This window comes from Podarcis gaigeae, assembly GCF_964106915.1.
Source record: "Podarcis gaigeae genome assembly, chromosome: 13".
Taxonomy (NCBI): domain Eukaryota; kingdom Metazoa; phylum Chordata; class Lepidosauria; order Squamata; family Lacertidae; genus Podarcis; species Podarcis gaigeae.
Genome location: NC_139689.1, coordinates 31,682,973 through 31,701,600, shown reverse-complemented (window position 1 = coordinate 31,701,600; position 18,628 = coordinate 31,682,973). Strand labels below are relative to the sequence as shown.

At 45.4% G+C, this 18,628-nt stretch overlaps 1 protein-coding gene across 5 annotated transcripts in view; it reads left to right on the top strand.

Annotated features, from left to right (window-relative positions):
- Positions 1-18,628, top strand: part of LOC310829808 (acid-sensing ion channel 2) — a 385,605-nt gene that overhangs the window by 331,572 nt on the left and 35,405 nt on the right. For all 5 annotated transcript variants that reach the window (XR_014557372.1, XR_014557373.1, XM_083708772.1 and 2 more), the window contains one exon: positions 12,999-13,126. Coding sequence is in view for 3 of the 5 variants with exons in the window: in XM_083708772.1 (XP_083564898.1) it covers positions 12,999-13,126 (128 nt within the window). In the remaining 2 variants the exon portion in view is untranslated. The remainder of the gene's footprint in view (positions 1-12,998; positions 13,127-18,628) is intronic.

The window sequence follows — 18,628 nt, the reverse complement described above, 5'->3', positions numbered from 1 at the left end:
AGGGGAGAGTAATGGGAAGTGCCAGCAGCTACATGCTAGAGTGGGTGGCTCCCCATCCCCCAGCTTGTCCACTTCTCTGCTGCAATCCAACCCTGGGGCATAGATGCTCGCCTGCACAATACCCCCCACCTCCACCATTCCCCAGTATTTCCTAAGCAGAGGTGTGGGATTGTTTGCTAGAAAAAGTAGAGTTGTTGGGAGGTGCAGAATACAGAAAGGAGGAGTGTTCTGGGGAACATGGCAGGGAGAGCACTCAGTGATAGTGGGGGAAACCTAGTACAGAGGCTAGGAGTAGGAATAGCAACGTGCTGCTGTGGGAAAGGAGTTTTTGAGGAAGAAGAAGAACTGACTTTGATGATCAAAATAGCCAGCTCACTGGCTGAAAGTTCCCTGGTATGAGTTCAGTTCCATCGGCTGAGCAGCACTGTCCAAGATGCAGTTCTGTTCTTATGAATTAATTTATAAACGTATTAACTTTGCCCTTCAGCATGAAACGTTTCCAGGGTGGCCTACAAAATCGTTGCTGCAAATTCTAAAACTACAGCGACAAATTACCAATAATAAATAAGATTGAGAATGCACGAGGTGAGACAGCAGAAGAAAAACAGGAGCAATTAAAACAGTTTCCACCGCAGGTTTTTAAATCTGGAGAAATTAAAAGCTCTTTGCTAGGAGCCGAAGGGACATTAGAGCAGGCTGCTGGTGAATTTTCCTAAACAGGAGATTGTTCTGTAAGCAAGAAAACCTTTTTGCCCATTCATTGACTTGCCTTGCTTCAAGCAGCAATGGAACAGAGGAGGGTCACCTAAGTGTATGGACAGATTACAGTGGTACCTCGGGTTAAGAACTTAATTTGTTCTGGAGGTCCATTCTCAACCTGAAACTGTTCTTAACCTGAAGCACTACTTTAGCTAATGGAGCCTCCCACTGCTGCGCCGCCACCAGAGCACAATTTCTGTTCTCATCCTGAAGCAAAGTTCTTAACCCAAGGTACTATTTCTAGGTTAGTGGAGACTGTAACTGGAAGCATATATAACCTGAAGCGTATGTAACCTGAGGTATCACTGTACTTTCTGCAGAGGTCAGGTGGCCATCTGTCATGCATGAGCTAGCTGAGATTTCTGCATTGCAGGGGGTTGGACTAGAAGACCCTCAGGGTCCCTTCCAACTCTACAATCCTATAACTCCTTATCAGGGGCAGCACATCGTGTGCTGCTACCTGAGGCAAAATGGGAAGCGCCACCTTGTCTGCCTTTGCCGCCGTCCCACTACCACCTACCTGCTCCTGCTCCTGCCTCCTGCTCTTCCATCATGTGCTTCCCCTGGCACATCTGCTGCTGGTGGAGAAGCAGCACTGTCACTGGTGCCTGTTTCAGACAAGATCGCACTGATCCTGCCCAAAATCAGCACAAGTGGCAGCGGCGCTTCTTCACAAGTGGCAGAGGTAGCAGGGCACATGGGGTATCCATGGGCTGCAGCATCATCTGGCCTAAAGGGTAGTCCAGCTCTCTCCTTTGGTCACTAGTTGTTCTTCATTTTTAGGTAACTTAAAAAATTAATAACAAACCACAACTGCAATAAAAACAACAGTGCCATCAGCCCCTTCCATGAAGCACACCACAACTTTCCTTTCTTTTTCTTTTTCCTTTTCCTTATGTATATAATTTTTATTGAATTTTCTGTTTTACATTTAAAGCACTCATTTTTACATCCTTGAGATATCTATGACTTCCATTCTTCTCTTTCCATGGTTCATTTTACATATCATAAATCCCTGCATATTTTACAAAAACTATACCATTTGGTATTCCATTATTGCATCCATCAAAACTTATTTACACTATTGGATTTATCTTAATGCTGCCAGCATTTTCAGCTGTACACAGTTATTTTCCATATATTCAGTAAACGTTCTCCAATCTTCTCTAAATGTATGCTCTTGTTCTCTTACTCAGTTTGCAAGCTGCGCATATTCTGTCAACTTAAGCTGCCATTCTTCTTTGGTTGGGACCTTGCTCGTTTTCCATTTTTGGGCTAACGAAACACGGGCCACAGTAGTGGCATACATAAATGGCCTTTTTTGACACCTGGGAATTATCCCCAACAGAAAGGACTCTGTTTTGGGGGGAGCAGAAGTACTTTCAAACATCTTCAATTCATTATGGATCATTTCCTTTCAAGTACCTGTCAGTCCTGTTACTTTAGCTATCAACCCAGAATATCTTTCCACAGAGCTGCCATGAGTGGCTGAAAATGTTCCATGAGTGGCTGGCGGCTGCTGTCCTCTGCAAATATTCATTGCCATTTTAAAGTGCATGTCTCTGATACTTTGGGACGTCTCATGCAGCAGCTTAGGGAGTTTCTCAGCAAGTGGAAAGTTCCCTTGTAGTTGGTACCGCCAGCCCAAGAAAATTCCCTGCATAATTTGATTGCTCAGCTGTATTATGGGGGTTCTTGGGAATAATCTGTGAGAGAATCAGTAGCTGTACATAGGAAGCTTCCTTCACTGGCTCATCTAGCTCAGTATTGCCAACACTGCCAGGCAATAGCGTTCTGCGGTTTCAGGCCAGAATCTCTCCCAGCCCTGCCTGGACCTTTTTGCATGCAGAGCATGCTCTTTACCACTGAGCCATGACCATTTCCCAAAAGACAACTTGCTCACTACTGCTTATCTTCCCCGGCAGTGTACAGCTGCAGGAGGTTATTGAGTATGCCGAGGAATCACTCTTGGAGTTGGATAGAGAGCTCGCTCCGAGTATCACTGGAAATAGCTTCCACTTTATAACTTACCTTGGGCTGTGGCTGTAATAATCACCCCCTGATTATTGGTCACTCTGGCTGGGGCTGTTGAGAGTCCAAAAACATCTGGAGGGCCACAGGTTGGGGAAGACTGCCACAGATTAATGGCTGTCCCATCATTTTGGCATGGAGAGATTTCATCCCAGTTTTCTACCTGGATATCTTTCAAGGTGTATGCCTCTGAATGCCATATGCCGGGGGAGGAACAGCAGAAGGAGAGACCTACTGTTTGTGGGTTTCCCATAGGCTTCTGCTTGGCCACTGTGGGAAGAATGCTGGACTAGATCAGCTTTTGGTTGGATCCATCAGAGGTATTCTCACGTTTTGAAGTGGTAGCATTGGCATTCGCCACAACGGATGCCAGAGTCATATGGTGGCCACTGGGTACACTTGAATGTTTGTGGGTGGGCAGACCATTTGCCAAGAAGTCATGTGTGATTTTGTGGTTCAGCTGAGGCAGTAATGAAGTTCAACGGCCCTGGCCAGTGCTCCACCTGAAAGGACTTAAACCACCCAGAATTTTCTACGGTGCGCATGAGTTTCTCAGCAGTCAGATTTCAGTGTTGAAAGGGATCTCTAAAAGCAGAGAGCTTTGGAGCTGCTGCTATTACAGTAATTAACTCATTCATCCTTGGAAGAATTCTGCAAGACAGGTAGCTATTATTCCCAAGGCATAACTTAAATATCATTTTTACACCACTTTAATGTATCTTGGCAGGGTGATGAAAGTTCTCCGTTAGACATCCCTAGGCTCTCACTGAACTATGGCTCCCAGGAGAGAGGAAATTATTTAGGTCTGTCGTGTGTAGGCCTCCCACTCTTAGATAAGAAGCCTGAGGAGGAATGGCTCAACCAAAATCACATGCAATATACAACCTGCATCTTGCATGCAGGTGTGGTGCATGTATGTGTGGGACAACGTGATCCTTCCTACTGCCAGCTGTGGCTCCACCCACCATTTGGCCCTGCTCACCACTGCTGTGTGACCCTCAAAGGGTAGGCAACAAGGGAATGCAGCTCCTGGGTTAAAAATGTTTCCCACCCCTAACACAGGTGAGTGTCAGGCATACATGTACCTCGTGCTTAAAACATTAAAACTTTGGTGCCAAGAAAAGCAGAACACACCACCATGCTATGTTAATTGAATTAAGAAGAAAACTCCGAATTTGCCATTTTGGGGGGTGAGAAGGATACCAATAGACAACTGGGTGAAAATTGTTTTGAGAGAGATAAGAATCCTAACCCCACTTATCTAGGAGAAAGTGCCACTGAATTCAGTACTTCTGGGTAGACGTTTTTAAGATTGTAAACAGGGAAATGAAATAAAACAAGATGAGTATTGGTGCAAACACATCCAACCTTTGAACATGCAAGTGTCTTGGGAGAGAGCTGTACCTGCTTTTTTCCTGATACGGTTCCTACAACCTCAGGTGTGCACCTGAGCAATGAATCAGAAGAGATTTTCTTCTTTCTTTCTTTCTTTCTTTCTTTCTTTCTTTCTTTCTTTCTTTCGAAAAAGTATAAACCACAAGTTCTCCAAGTGTTGTACAAATAAAATTATAGGTACAACATGGCTAAAGGCCACAAACCAATTCAAAATAAACATACATGACGCCATCATCATTAAAAACAAAGACAAAATCAATAAAACCTTTAAAACAAACGTTTTTTAATACAAGAAAGATTTGGGAAGGGGGCCGAAGAGCGATGACAGCAGGGCAGCGTTTGAGCATGACATTTACCTCCAGCTGGCTTCTTAATGAGTCTGGGTTGCCCATCAGTCTTTGACTGTTGAATATTTCAAGACTTTCGGAGCTGCCGCAGTGAAGGTTGTGCATCAAGGAATCCACTTTGCAAAGCTGAATGAAAGCTGGTGGGTGGTTTTCTCTGCCCAAGCCTTTGTCGCAGAGAAATGCAGGAGTGTGGCGGGTGGGTTTAGAAAAGCTTAAAGCCCCTGATTCGTCATCTCCAACCGTACCTAGTACAGTAGGTAACTTGTGCCTGGTTTTTTGTTTATGTGTCCAGATGGTTGGCAGGGCAGTCTGTGTCATGTTTCCAAATGTTAACTGTCTGGCTGGCAAAGTCCTGTCCTACTCAAAAGCTAAAAGGCCAGTTCTCTACAGAATAAGCTATGAATCACACCGAAGCATTGCAGAGAGGGAGGTGATCTTCCAAGTTAGGTAAAAAGCAAAGCAATACAGCGCTGTAATTCATTTTGAATTCTTTTAACAGACAGCTAAGGAAATACTGAGACATAGATGATTGGTGGCTCTTCTGGTCCATTATTGGAGGGTGGGGCTGAATTCAAATCCACAACCTACTTTATTTAGTCTTAACTACAATGTCACAAAGTTGTGAGTTACAGATAGGTAGCCGTGTTGGTCTGCCATAGTCAAAACAAAAAAAATTCCTTCCAGTAGCACCTTAAAGACCAACTAAGTTAGTTCTTGGTATGAGCTTTCGTGTGCATGCACACTTCTTCAGATGCACTGAAACAGAAGTTACCAGACCCTTCTATATAGTGAGAAGGTGGGGAGGGGTATTACTCAGAAGGGTGGTGGGAATGGGTGATTACCTTCTGAGTAATACCCCTCCCCACCTTCTCACTATATAGAAGGGTCTGGTAACTTCTGTTTCAGTGTATCTGAAGAAGTGTGCATGCACACGAAAGCTCTTACCAAGAACTAACTTAGTTGGTCTTTAAGGTGCTACTGGAAGGAATTTTTTTTTGTTTTGACAAAGTTGTGAGTGACTCCAAGGTTTTGTATTTTCAAAAATGGGGGAATTGCTGTGATTGCTAGTTGGTTCCTATAGTCCTGGGTGCAACTGCAATCTGACTTGTACCTGGTGAGACTAATCCAGTTATGCTTGCATTGGGTGTGACAAGCATCAGTCTGTCGGTCTTTTGTCCCTGCTGTTTCTCTGCCAGTTTATTTAGCCTCTGGCCTGATGAAGGGTATGAGTTCTGGAGAACTCAGAAGCTTACTCCTATAACATTTTGATTGGTCCTAATAAAGGTGCCACTACCCTCTCTCCTCCCCTGCCTGCCCCGTTTTATGTCGTTTGTGTTACAAAGATCCCAAAATTATCTGGGCAGCAGGCAGCTAAAGTGTCCCAAAGGGCCAAAACTGAACAGTAAGTGATTACCATAATCCCTGCCCTTTGATGCAACTTGTCTGTGAAGTAAGTGGCTATATTATGCTCAGTTTTAATGAAACATGTTTGTAACATGACACCTTGTAAGCTGCAGTCTCTGCAGTTACAATGAGAGTAAGCCCCATTAACCTCAATAGGACTCCTGCGTAAATATGCATAGATTTGCAGCATACGTTATTTTTGTGTGTATAGTACATATCATTTCTCCCGTAAGTTTTGGACAATGCAGTTTTTCAATCTTGCATTGCTCCTTAAAAACCACATATTTGCGTAGTCCATTAAAATTCTGTTATACATTAGCCCTTTAGGCGCAAAATATGTGACAGCCCATCTGTCTCCTTAATCTGCTGCCTGACCACTGTGCAGGATCTCTGCGCAAAGCTCCAAGACATTACAGACCCAGCTGAGAGAAGCCAAATGTGTAGAGACTGGCAGGGGACCAATGTAGATGGAAGCCATCTACACAGTGGGGTTCACTCTGTCCCCTAAATAAGTCAGTGAACTATTTATTTTATTTTTCAGATTTTCTAATCTGAACTTAATTTCTATTCCTTCATCCAAGCATGGATTCCAGACCATTGTACATAAAAAAATCAAATATTGATACAGTATTTATTGAACAATAAAATGCAAAACAACACAATAAAATCTGAAACACAATGAACCGGAAAAAACACTGTTTTTTGCACCAACCAGCATGCAAATTGCAGCACATGAGCTTTTCAGAATTCTTATTTTAGGCTGGATTTCCACCTGTTTACTTTTTTTTTTTTTTTAAAGGGGGACAGTAAGATGGAAAAAGCAGCACTGAGGAATGAGAGCTGGTGTGGAGTAGCAGCTAAGGCTATGAGCTAGGAATTCAAATTTCACCAAGTGGCCTTAATCCAGTCACTTAGCCTTTCTCTCTCAACCCTCTGTTTGCAGTACATGGACACTAAGGCTGGCTTAACTAACAGGGTTGGCGGGAGAATATGCATATGAAATATATTTGAAATGCTCTATATCAAGGATAGCCAACATGGTGCCCTCCAGAAGTTGCTGGACTCCAACTCCCATCATGCCTGGCCATTGGCCATGCTGGCTGAGACCATAGGAGCCAACTGCTAGGGGCCAAGATACCTTCAGCCCCCCCCCCCCCAGTTGATGGGCATTGCCATTCAAATGGTGTGTGTACGCTGCATCTTGCGATTGATTATGTGGGAAGAGTCTTGCCTGGACTTCCCCTCCCAAAAAATATTTTATTCAAGTTGGCACCCCTGTTGGGACTAATGGTAGTTTGAAATCCAACAGCCTTGGGGGGACACCTTGTTGCCTATCCCTGGTTCAGTTCCTGTTGTTGTTGTTGTTAGGACTCCTTCTTAACTGTAGAAAAACCATACAGCCTTAAGATCCACATCTGCTTGTGACTTGCAAATCTGCTGGAGAGCTGAAATTAAAGTGAAGTAGTCCTTATATTGGCAAAGGTTATTTGTTTTAGGATGCACATTGCATAAAAAGTCAGTAGGAGCCCATTTGAGTGGTGTTGCCTCATAATTCGAGGACTAGATGGTGCACCTGTTTACACAAAAGAGCTGTCGGGATATACCTTTCGGTAGATCCGGTGCCTGCACTGAAGGAGCTGTGAAATGAAATCCAGTATTTGTTTATCTATACAGTGTGCACAATTCAGGCAAAATCAAGTACCATTGATTCCAACTTAGCAAGTTTAAGCCTAGGCTTAGTTTACCCGTTGAAATCAGTGGTGCTTCACAGTTCTTAACTTCGGCTGAATTATACCCACTGTATTGAAACTCAGCACTTTGAGACACTACACTTTCAAAAACTAGGTGCTCAGCACAACTGGCCTGCGTGAAAAGGCACAGCACCCTCCCTGCACCGAAGAGCTTACAATCCAAATTTCAACAGGGCAAGGGGAATGGGAGAGAAGCAGGTGGCCCTGGGGCGCATTAGAGCTTGCGCAGTTACGCTTTGCTTAGATTTCATTTGGGGATAAGGGTTAAGGGGCTAAACCAAAGATTATGCACAGAAGAGGTAGGTCTTAAGGCGGGGATTTGAAAGGAGCATTCTGCGAGGGAGTTCCAGGCTTGCGAGAAGCAAAGAGAATGCAAAATCACATAGTTGCATTTCACACATCAGCCTTCTCTCAGTGAGCTTGGGGTGTTCCTATGGAAAGACGAAAAGCCTTTCCCCAGCACACTTCCCACGCTCCTGTTCATGGGCAACAGCACCAAGTCAAGGACTTCAGGGAGATGGTGTCCATCTGTCCCCCCTGTATGTCTCCATAATTGCCATGTTGGTTTCTGGCAAGATGGGCATGATGCCACAAGGTTGACTTTTTTTTTTTACTGTATCTTGTGAGATCTCCATAAGGCTCCAGGGACAGCACCTTTCCTGTCCTAGATATTACATAATGTGCTTTTTAATAATACACCTCAAGGCATATGGCCTCTGGATTTTGGCTGTGAGAGCAATCTGCTCAGCTAAAAATAGCTGGCATGCGTAATGCAGTTAGTTGCGACACCTTCTGTTACTCAGGGAGTCAGGAATCACAGCTTCAATTTACAAAGTGGCTTGAAGCAGAGAAGATGAAGGCTGGCCTTGCCTTCAGTTCCTTAGCTTACAGCAGATGGGGCCACTTGTGTATGTGTATGTGTATGTATGTATGTATGTGTGTGTGTGTGTGTGTGTGTGTGTGTGTGTGTTATGGACACTAGCAGTCTAGTGATGCTATTACCTGTATCTTTGACCTCCCCAACTACCACCTGTTTTTTTCAGTGTTGCCTTACTGCCACCCCAGTTGCTGACCAGCCAGCTGCAAATAAGGATGCAAAAGGGTGGCAGATCCTCCCCACCATGATAGTAGCACGTGTGCCCAAATCAGCTGTCTCGGCCACAAGCCAATATGTTCTTGCTAAGTGAACATCAAATTGGTCTCCAACTGGTCTCCAAAGGAGATTTTTGAGTCTATCCCTTGCCGTACCTAATTTTCTAAAAAGAGATTTTGCAGCCCGTGGCTGTCTGGTCCTCTGTCTTGGAAGCCCTACAAGGCCTCATTGACATTTTACCCAACTTATCTCTGCTCATGTGACTCTTCAGCCTGGGCTTCTTGTGGAGCTATCCATGATGCTACCAGTTTTGCTTGGATATTGCCTCACTAGATGCTGACCTCCTCTTTGCTCAACTTGGCTTTATTGAAACCTGACAGGTTTACCAGAACCGGAACATGGAGTTGCTTGACAGTACATTGCTCCCCTTCTTGGGAGTTGAACTCATTCCTTGCAGCCCCCCTCTGTCCATGCTAGAACCTCACCCAACTGAGATCATTGCCTGGACAAGAACACTGCCCTCTACCCTTTTGCCTATTTTTGTGCCCATATTTAAACAGCGCCCGTATTCACAATCTGCTGTTACTTCAGTGTCATTTTTAGCTGTGCGTGAAAGGATTTCTGGACCGTGTGATCCCAGCCAATCAGGTCTCCCATAGCGAGCACGATGTCTCAAAGTGCCACATATTTAGTTGTGTGGTGATATCATTGATAGCAAAGAAAATCTACCTGTTGTTTTTCCCTCCTGTTGAATGCCTCCCCATTGTCCAGGCAGCCAGGCCAGTTCTCCTTGTTTTGTCATGCTGTGCTGATGGCTTCCAGCACTGATTGGGAATCCTTTGGCCTTGATGCTCATGCATCACTCTGAACGACCAGCAGGGGCTCGATGGGGGTAAAGGTGTGAATCTTATTAGGCAAGTAATGCTGTGAAAATGGGTGGCATCCACATTTAGATATGCATGCATGTATTAAGAACATAAGAAGAGCCCTGCTGGATCAGGACAGTGGCCCATCTAGTCCAGCATCCTGTTCTCACAGCAGCTGACCAGGTGCCTATGGGAAACCTGCAAGCAGGATTCGAGCACAAGAGCATTCTGCCTCTCCTGTGGTTTCCAGCAACTGGTATTCAGAAGCATTGCTGCCCTGAACTGTGGAGGCAAAGCATAGCTATCATGCCTAGTAGCCACTGGTTGTCTAATTCTCTGTGAATTCACCTAATCCTCTTTTAAAGCCATCTAGGTTGGTGCCATCACTGCATCCAAATGCACACCCCAGTCGCCTTCTGCCTCAGCTAGGCATCAGGTTGACAGAGCGCCAACTCAGTTCTCTCCACCGACATGATGCCCACTTCTGAACAGCTTCGATTCCTTTCGCAAAGGAGTGCAAAAAAAAACCAAAACTGTCAAAGGAGAGGGCACATTTTGTGTGCTTGAAACATGCCTTCTCCATTTCAGCTCGCATCTTCTCCTAAGGGCAGCGGAGCAGGAGGCAGATTTGACCCAAGAGAGCACAGTCCTTTGGGAAAGTTCTTCCTCTTGCACCAGCACCATTGAAAGGAAATGGGAGCAACAGAGCGCGGAAGATTCACGAGGGACTTGGCACTTTGTCTTTCTGGGACGTTAACTAAGTTGTCATTGTCATCTTTGTCATTTATCATTTGCAACGATCGCCGTGTTTATTAGACACCATACATAAATAAAAATAACCAGGCTGCTGTCGGCAAGCTCACAATCTAAATGAGCCCTCTCCTAGTTCTGGACTTCTTCCCACAGTTGCCAACTCAAAGATGGAAAGGGAAGCATTGAAATGGAGTTGGAGTGAGGCTTGGTGGCATTGCTTTTGGCTTCTCCCCTTTACCTTCCTTGGAAGTATGGGGTTGGCATCGTCATTTCAGTGTGATGTGAAAGCCCCTCCCCATTTCCAAAAACGTTTGGCGTTAAGGTGTAATTTCACAGTGCTGTGGGGTGAATGCCCTCTGCGTGTTAGCTAATTTTATCTTGTTAAGTGTGCCAGGGCTGAATCCTGGTGTGGCGGAGGGGGAAAACAGGCCACTTACTGAAGCCTTGACACATCCCAGATTTGAAGGAAAGCACTCACAGCTGCATCCATTCATCCTGGTTTTCTCCTTTCCCTTGCTTGGACCTCTCCTATGCTTCATCCTTATGCCTCACAACTGTTTTCCTCGGCTGGCTAACGGATGGGCTCGGGCTTTAATATTTATATGTTTGCACACTGGAGAGCCATAATAACACCATGAAAAAATAATGATGGCAAGCTGTAATGATAAATCTATGCGTCTTAACAGTTAGGCTTTTGCCAACCTGAGTGAAAAGGTGTATTGCCTTTTACAAATGCATGCGGAGTGAGACTTTCAACAGAAGGAGCAGCCTAGTTGCAAAAAGTATTGCTCAGACAGGGCTTAGTTTCCAAGCCAGCTGTCACTGATCAGCTTGACCCCCCTGATTGATTGAAAACCTCTCCCCCCCCCCCAAGAAATCCCACCAGCTGGCAGATCGTGTTCACAGAAGCAACAGGTTCCTGGGGAGGCTTTTTTAGCATTACATAAGGGAGTGTTATTGTTATTTTTTTGTGTGTGTCCTATTTATCTTTGAGCTGTTTTTGTGCTTTTGAGACAGAAAGGCAGAGTCTGAAAAGGTTATGTTTTAATAGGCTGTCCTCTGTGCCACATCTGTAAAAGCCTTTTTAGAAGGAAGTTTAGTGGCGGAGGACTCGCAGCCACCCACCCACCAGCACGGCCAGCTCATTGCTGCATTTCGTGAGCACGCTGCTGGAATTATTCAAATGAGAAACAGGCTGGGTGTCAAGGGGGTTTGAACAAACATTGATCTGGAAGAGGGTTTTTTAAAAACATGGATCTTTGTTGCCAGAATGTGAAATAGAAACTGTGGCATCTCTTGCACGACTCTGCCATCTGCGACGCAGGGAGACAGCTGAACAACTTGGGGGGCTGCAAGAGGTGAATGCAGGCATTAAAAGAATGTTCCTCCAAATCCAAAAGCACAACATGAAATCTACACTAAAACACACAAGCACAATTCTGCAAAAAGCTAAGGCTGAGACCAATTTTAGGAAGTTTTATGTACAAATCACATTTTTGTGAGTTTTGAGAAGAATGACTAATGCTCCAACCAGACAAATTGGTGGTGGTGGTGGAATGGGAAAAGGATGTGTGAATGAAGGCTAGTAACCATGTTTCCTTGGTAATGTCTAGTGAAAAATATGCATGGTGTGAAGTTGTCGTGTCCAGGGTTTCCTTGGCTTCACTTTCTGCTACTTGCAAGTTAAGCTGGGGAAACCCCAGGTTGCACTGACACATGTGATGTGAAGGAAAACCTCTGTTCTGATTCAGTTCACAAATTTTTGCATGGAACCTGTTGATTGAATTGTAATTCAAAAGTTTCATGCTGCAGCTTCCCTTTGACTTGCCTTTATTCAAGGATAGTAGCTTTAAGATCAGTAACACTTGAGTGTCCTGGAGGCCTGAAACATACCCCCTACCTGATTTTGGATATTAACATTTCTGATGTCAGGAATGGTAATGGTGTTGATTAACTCACAGCATTTTGAGTGTGGTTTTTTGTGTTCGACAAAAATCATTTTATTAATGAAAAATAATAAATGCAAATAAATGACAAAACCTAAAGTTACAAAACATAGGTGCAATACAGAGGTTGTGTTTCCAGATAAATAAAGAGCAGATAATATAGAAGAATAAAAGCAGCAAAACACATGATGGAAACCAGATTTCACAATTTGATGGGGGAAGAGAGTTTTGTATATCTGAATTTGAGACCTAAGAGATGAAATCCCATTGCAATATGGTACAGAAATGATTCAAGTCTTCCTTACCCTTCGAAATGTGTAATTTTGAGTTATTTCCTCTGTGATAGACAGAGTCCACACATTCTTGTCCTATAATGTCTTCCATTTCTGGGCCAAATAGAACTTATGTGGACTTTGCATATCATTGAGGAAATAACTTAAAATTACACATTTCTAAGGGTATGGAGAAATGTAGCCAGCAGCTACATAAGAAGTTCCTCAGATTGGAAAATTGCTGTTTGGGCAAGTTTGGATATTGCCATTTCTGATGGCAGGGGTGCTGATTATGGTAGTGATTAAGCTCATCGCCTTTCTGAGTGTTGAAAGCACAAGATCGTCCCTGACTAATTAACATTTTTTTCGTTCTCTTTGCAGATGAAACAACATTTGAAGCAGGAGTCAAAGTCCAGATCCACAGTCAGTCTGAGCCACCATTTGTTCAGGAACTTGGGTTTGGCGTGGCGCCTGGGTTCCAGACTTTTGTAGCCACTCAAGAGCAAAGAGTGAGTCCTGCTTTTCTCATACATTTCAGCATTCTGTAGTCATTCCATCTAAGGCCACAAAGAGAGGAGAGGCTGAGGCTGCCTTGGTTAGCTGCCATTTGAGAGAATACTATCCATAAGGCAAGGAGAAGTAGCATGGACAGTGGCAGAATGGGGGAGAGGTCTGCCTGATGAGACTTAGAATGCTTCCAAACTGTTGCTGTTTTCGGGTGGGATTCAACCACACAAATTCAGGTTGTGCAATTCATCGTCCTTCCTCACCATCCTCAGTTTATTTGTATGCCACCTTTCCACTCAATTGTGCCCAAAGCCACTCACAGTGTATCAAATGTACAATAACAATTCAAAGCAAATGAGAAACAATTCTGTAGAAAGAACAGGATATTTTAATGCCATCATCATTATCACCACAGAGGTGTCTATGGAGGGGATATGTTCATTGAAAATGCTGTATTGTAACTTTTGAATAATTTTTCTTTTTTAAAGAAAGAAATAACCACATATCAATAAGTAAAAAAACAAAACACACAAAAAATCCCAGTCCATGCAAAACTGTGTAAAAGAGTAGAAATAAGCTAACTTGGTTTCAATAACAAAATTAACATTTAAAATGAAGGACTGGTGCAGCACACAAATACACAATCTGACTTTTTTTGCAGTAAGGAAAATGACAGGAAATGTACTTGAAAGTATGGGATAACATTTGATTGATACAATGTCATCTAACCTCCCCGCAGACAGAATGGATAAATGGCCGACTGTCATCTAACTTCCCTGTAAACTTGGTGCAAATAAATCAGGATGAATGCTTAATAAAACAGGCAGACGGGGAATCACTACAATCCTTTAGGAAGTTCTGCACGACTCCCCTGAAACAGCAGGGGATGTCATTTGGAGTTCCCATCTCAGATGGCAAAATGTTTAACTGTTTTGTTTATTTTAAAATTTTATTTACATGTTTATAGATCACGCTGTCATATAAAATATCACAAGGCAGTATACATCCGAAAAATAAAGAAAAAAACAATACTACAGTTTCAACAATAAAAGCATCTGACACGTTAGCAAAAGCTGGTTTGGCAGAGGGTCTTGGCTTTGAGAGGCCTGCCTAAATAAAACAGTTTTCAGAAGATGCCTGAAAGGGAGCAGGGTGGCCAGGAGCTCTACTGCAGGGCAGTCCCAGCACACTTAAGGGTCCATCCCAGGTAAATGCCAGCCAAGCCTGAGGAACATGTGGGACCACCAAACATGCCCCATCAGAAGAGCTCAGCGATTCAAGTGGAGGATAAGGAATGGTCCAATCCTGACCGTGGAGCATTCAGTGCAGTGAACTGCAATTACTTAGAAGTGCTAACAGACTTTGCAACCACTCTGTGCATTGTCGGAGGCAGATGTGTAATTACAAACAGCAGATGTGGGTTGAGGGCAGCGTGACAGGTTCCCTTGTACAGGGCGCCAAACCAAGGGGGTGCCTTCCAGCCTCCTTTTCAAAGCCTGGTAAGGGCTTGCTCCGCTTTGGGAAGCAAGCCCTTACTAGGATCCTTCCAGAGTCTTGCCTGCACAGGGCGCCATATTACCAGGGCCCACCTCTGTAAACAGTGGGGCTTATGACCCATAATTATCCCTATGCACCCAGTATTAGGTGGTGTGGGCCCACAGCCAACCTGTGAGTCTCAAGACCTGTGAATGTAAAGTTACCACCTCTTCACTAAACTTGTTTTACCAGCCAGACATAGAGAAAGAGAGGGAGGGAGTGAAACTGACTCTGTTGAATTCTACACCATTTATTCATTCATCCACATGCAAATTTTTAATAATAAGCATTTGGATATATGTGTCTGGAGGGCAGGTAAGATCACTCTGGTCGCAATTAGGACCAATTACATTCGCTGTGAAAACTGTCAAGTTGAAATGTTGCGTCCCTCTCTGTCTTGGAGGAAACCTTTATGGCCATATTGATGAAAACCGCACAGCTGCAAGACAGGAAAAGGGGTGGGGATCACAGGGCAGCTGGAGAGGCAGATTGCGGGAGGGCTGAGGTGATTCATGAAAGGCTTTGGCGTGGGACTTGAAGGAGAAGAAGAAAACAGCAGGACAAGGACAGGGGGCAGTGCAGGGGCTGGCCGAAATGGGAAAGGGGGAGGCTTTCCAGGCAAAGAGAGCAGCGAAGGAAGAAAGAGGCACCAGAAAAAGACAATGGTAGATGAGGCTATGAATGTTTGAGAAAAGCTTTAATCTGGACTCTGTTGCAGGAAATGGCCAAACCCTTTCTTCATTATACATTTAAAGCAGCATCATACCACTTTGAACAGCTACAACTCGCCCCCCCCCCCAAAAAAAATCCTGGAAACTGCACTTGGTTAAGGGTGCTGAGAATTCTTCTGTGACCCCTAGTCCCCTCACAGAGCTGCAGTTCTCAAGGCCTTCCTGCTCTATGGCACGGAACCCACACTGCGTTGAGGGGGGGACCAAAAGGCCAAATATTGACACCCCCAGTCCCAACCCTCATGCTGCCTTCCCAAAGCCAGCTAAGCAGCGCACCAGGTTTTGTGAAGGAGACACGAGGCTCTGGCAGGGTCTTAGAGCCCTCCCACCTTCTTTCCAAAGCTGAGAAAGCACTAATTAGGCTTTGGGAAGGAGAAAGGGAGGACTCTAGGACCCTGTCAGAGCCCTCATACCTCTGTCCCAAAGCCCAGCGCTTCACTTAACCAGCTTTAGGAAAGCAGCCTTAGGCGGGGGCATCAAATGTTGCCTGGGAGCCGCAAAAAATTGAGGCCATGTGTTGCACCACCCTGCTCCAGTTGTTGATCTGGGATGATGGGAGCTGGAGTCCACTGACATCTAGGGAGGGCCACAGGCTCCCCATCCCTTCCTTTGAGCCTCTCGTTATTTATGGTCATGTGATCACATGGAGGAAGCAAGCACAAGAGAGGCACCTGTGACACGAATGAGCGTTGTGACCAATCCATTTTTATTATAAAGAGATTTTCAGGCTTGAAATACTAATGATGATGATGTAGAAGAAGAAGAAGAAGAATTCAAGAATTCAAGGTGCAGACTACTGTACAGTGGTACCTCGGGTTAAGAACTTAATTCGTTCTGGAGGTCCGTTCTTAACCTGAAACTGTTCTTAACCTGAAGCACCACTTTAGCTAATGGGGCCTCCCGCTGCCACCGCCACACGATTTCTGTTCTCATCCTGAAGCAAAGTTCTTAACCCGAAGTACTGTTTCTGGGTTAACAGAGTCTGTAACCTGAAGCATCTGTGACCTGAAGCACCTGTAACCCGAGGTACCACTGTAACCTTCATGTGAAAATGCCCCCAAGTTTCCAATGTACTCTCTCCAGCACCTATATCACGTTGAAGGGCTTCTGGCTTTCTCTGTCTTCTCATGGCCAGCTCAGGGACATGCAGAACGAGGAGCAAGTCGCGTCCGGGCTGCGTCTGGCATGCAGTGGGAGGCTGTTGTTTTCCTCTGTCCCCGGCACAGCTTGTCCTCATTACTTCTAACAAGGGGGTGAGGGGGAGAGAAAAGGACAAAACAGTTTACACGCAGGAGAAGCAGTGTGTGTGTGTGTAAGGCTAAACCTTGCTAAGTGCTCCTACCCCACCACCCACAAACCATGAGCAAAGCAGCCCAAGGGGCTTGCCTGATAAAAGCAACTGGAAGGGCCTCCAGGCATTTGCAGGTGACTTTGTCAGGCATGCAGCAGCTGGAGCAAGGAGGGATGCTGATAAAAGCCTCCTGCTCAAAAACAAAACAAATCCTTTGTTGGGGATGCAAACTGTCCACACCAGTTACAAAAGGAACAAACGCCTGGGCTCGGGAAACCTTTCTTCTATTGCTCCTCGTTATTCCGCCAAAGGCAGGCATGTTAAAGAAGATGAAATGTTCCCTAAAGCAGCCATTTCTGCCAATTTGGCCATAAAAATTTAAGAGGCTTCAATTAAGCAACAGGTTAGAGATGCTGTGGCAATATTGGGGAGGATGGCTGAAGTGCGCCTCAGAGACTCGTCCTGGTGAATGTTCAGAGCCTGAGGAAAATAGGGAAAGATCCTGGGATGCTGCGGGCTGATTTCTTGGGGGGGGGGGGGAGAGAGATATGGAAATTGGAATTCTGGCCCAGAAGGCCTACACTGTGCAGACGAGAGCTGGTGTGGGGCAGTGGTTATAGAGAGGGCCAGACCAGGACGTGGGTAGACCAGGGTTCAAAGCCTCTCTCTGGCATCACTCTTGCTGGGTGACCTCTGCTCACCAGCATCAGGCTCAGGGTTAGATACTTGGTCTTGCTCTTTAGCCCGGGACTCTGCAGCTTCCGACTCTGTGTCTTGACATCACCCCTTCCTTACATAATGTGTGCATTGTCCTTCAAGAGGAGGAACTTGAAAGAAAAGAGCAAAGATGCTAGATGAATAGAGAGAGGGAGACTTGGGGTCATTAGGCAAACTGAGGCAATTCCCTCATGCAGTAGGGTGGTAGATTATACTTTGGGGGGGGGGGCGTGCAGGACACCCACTCACTAGCCCATTAACCCAATGGCTTCCACCGCCGCAGCTCCTGCAGGGCTCCCCAGGGCACCTGCACCTTCATTCCACACTTTGAGGAATGACCCCCTTACTCACAGTGAGAAAAAGAGAAGTAGGAGTTGCTGCCATTGCTGCTGCCACGTTAGCTCAAGAGCAGCGGTGGTGGAAGAGGAGAGAAGGACAGCAGCAGCTGCCTGTCAGTTCACGAGGATGCTGTGGGGCACAGGACGAACCATAATGAAGGGCAGAGAAGCAGGGATTGGCGAAAGCAGCAGCAATGGAAGGGCTGGGTAAAATGAGCGGTATTACCAGCCACTCACATTTGGAGGCAGCACTGTTTCTGAATACCAGTTGCTGGAAACCGCAGGGGGGGGGAAGGGGAGACAGTGCTCTTGTGCTCAAATCCTGCTTGCATAGGCATCTGGTTGGCCACTGTGAGAACCGCATGCTGGGCTAGATGGGCCACTGGCTTGGTCCAGCGGGGTCTTCCTATGTTTCTTAACAAGGCAGCTTTGGAGAAGCTGTAGCCCTCCGGGTATTGCTGGACTCCAGCTCCCATCATTACTGAGCATTGGCCGTATTGGCTGGGGCTGATGGGAGTTGGAGTCCAACAGCATCTGCCAGGCCACAGGTGTTGCGTCAGCAGATGAAAGGCAGAGAGCCTTTCATCTGCTTCAAGCTCCTTTGTGATCCTCATCTCCATTATCCATCATTTCCAACTGTTTAGACCAGGCATAGGCAAACTCAGCCTTCCAGATGTTTTGGGACTACAACTCCCATCATCCCTGACCACTGGTCCTGTTAGCTAGGGATGATGGGAGTTGTCGTCTCAAAACATGTGGAGAGCCAAGTTTGCCTATGCCTGGTTTAGACCCTCGGCAGAATGGAATCATGTTGTTTTTTCACACTATACATCTCAAGGTGTGTACTGGGTTGGGGCAGGTTTGAATGGCATCCTGCAAAGAAGAAAGAAA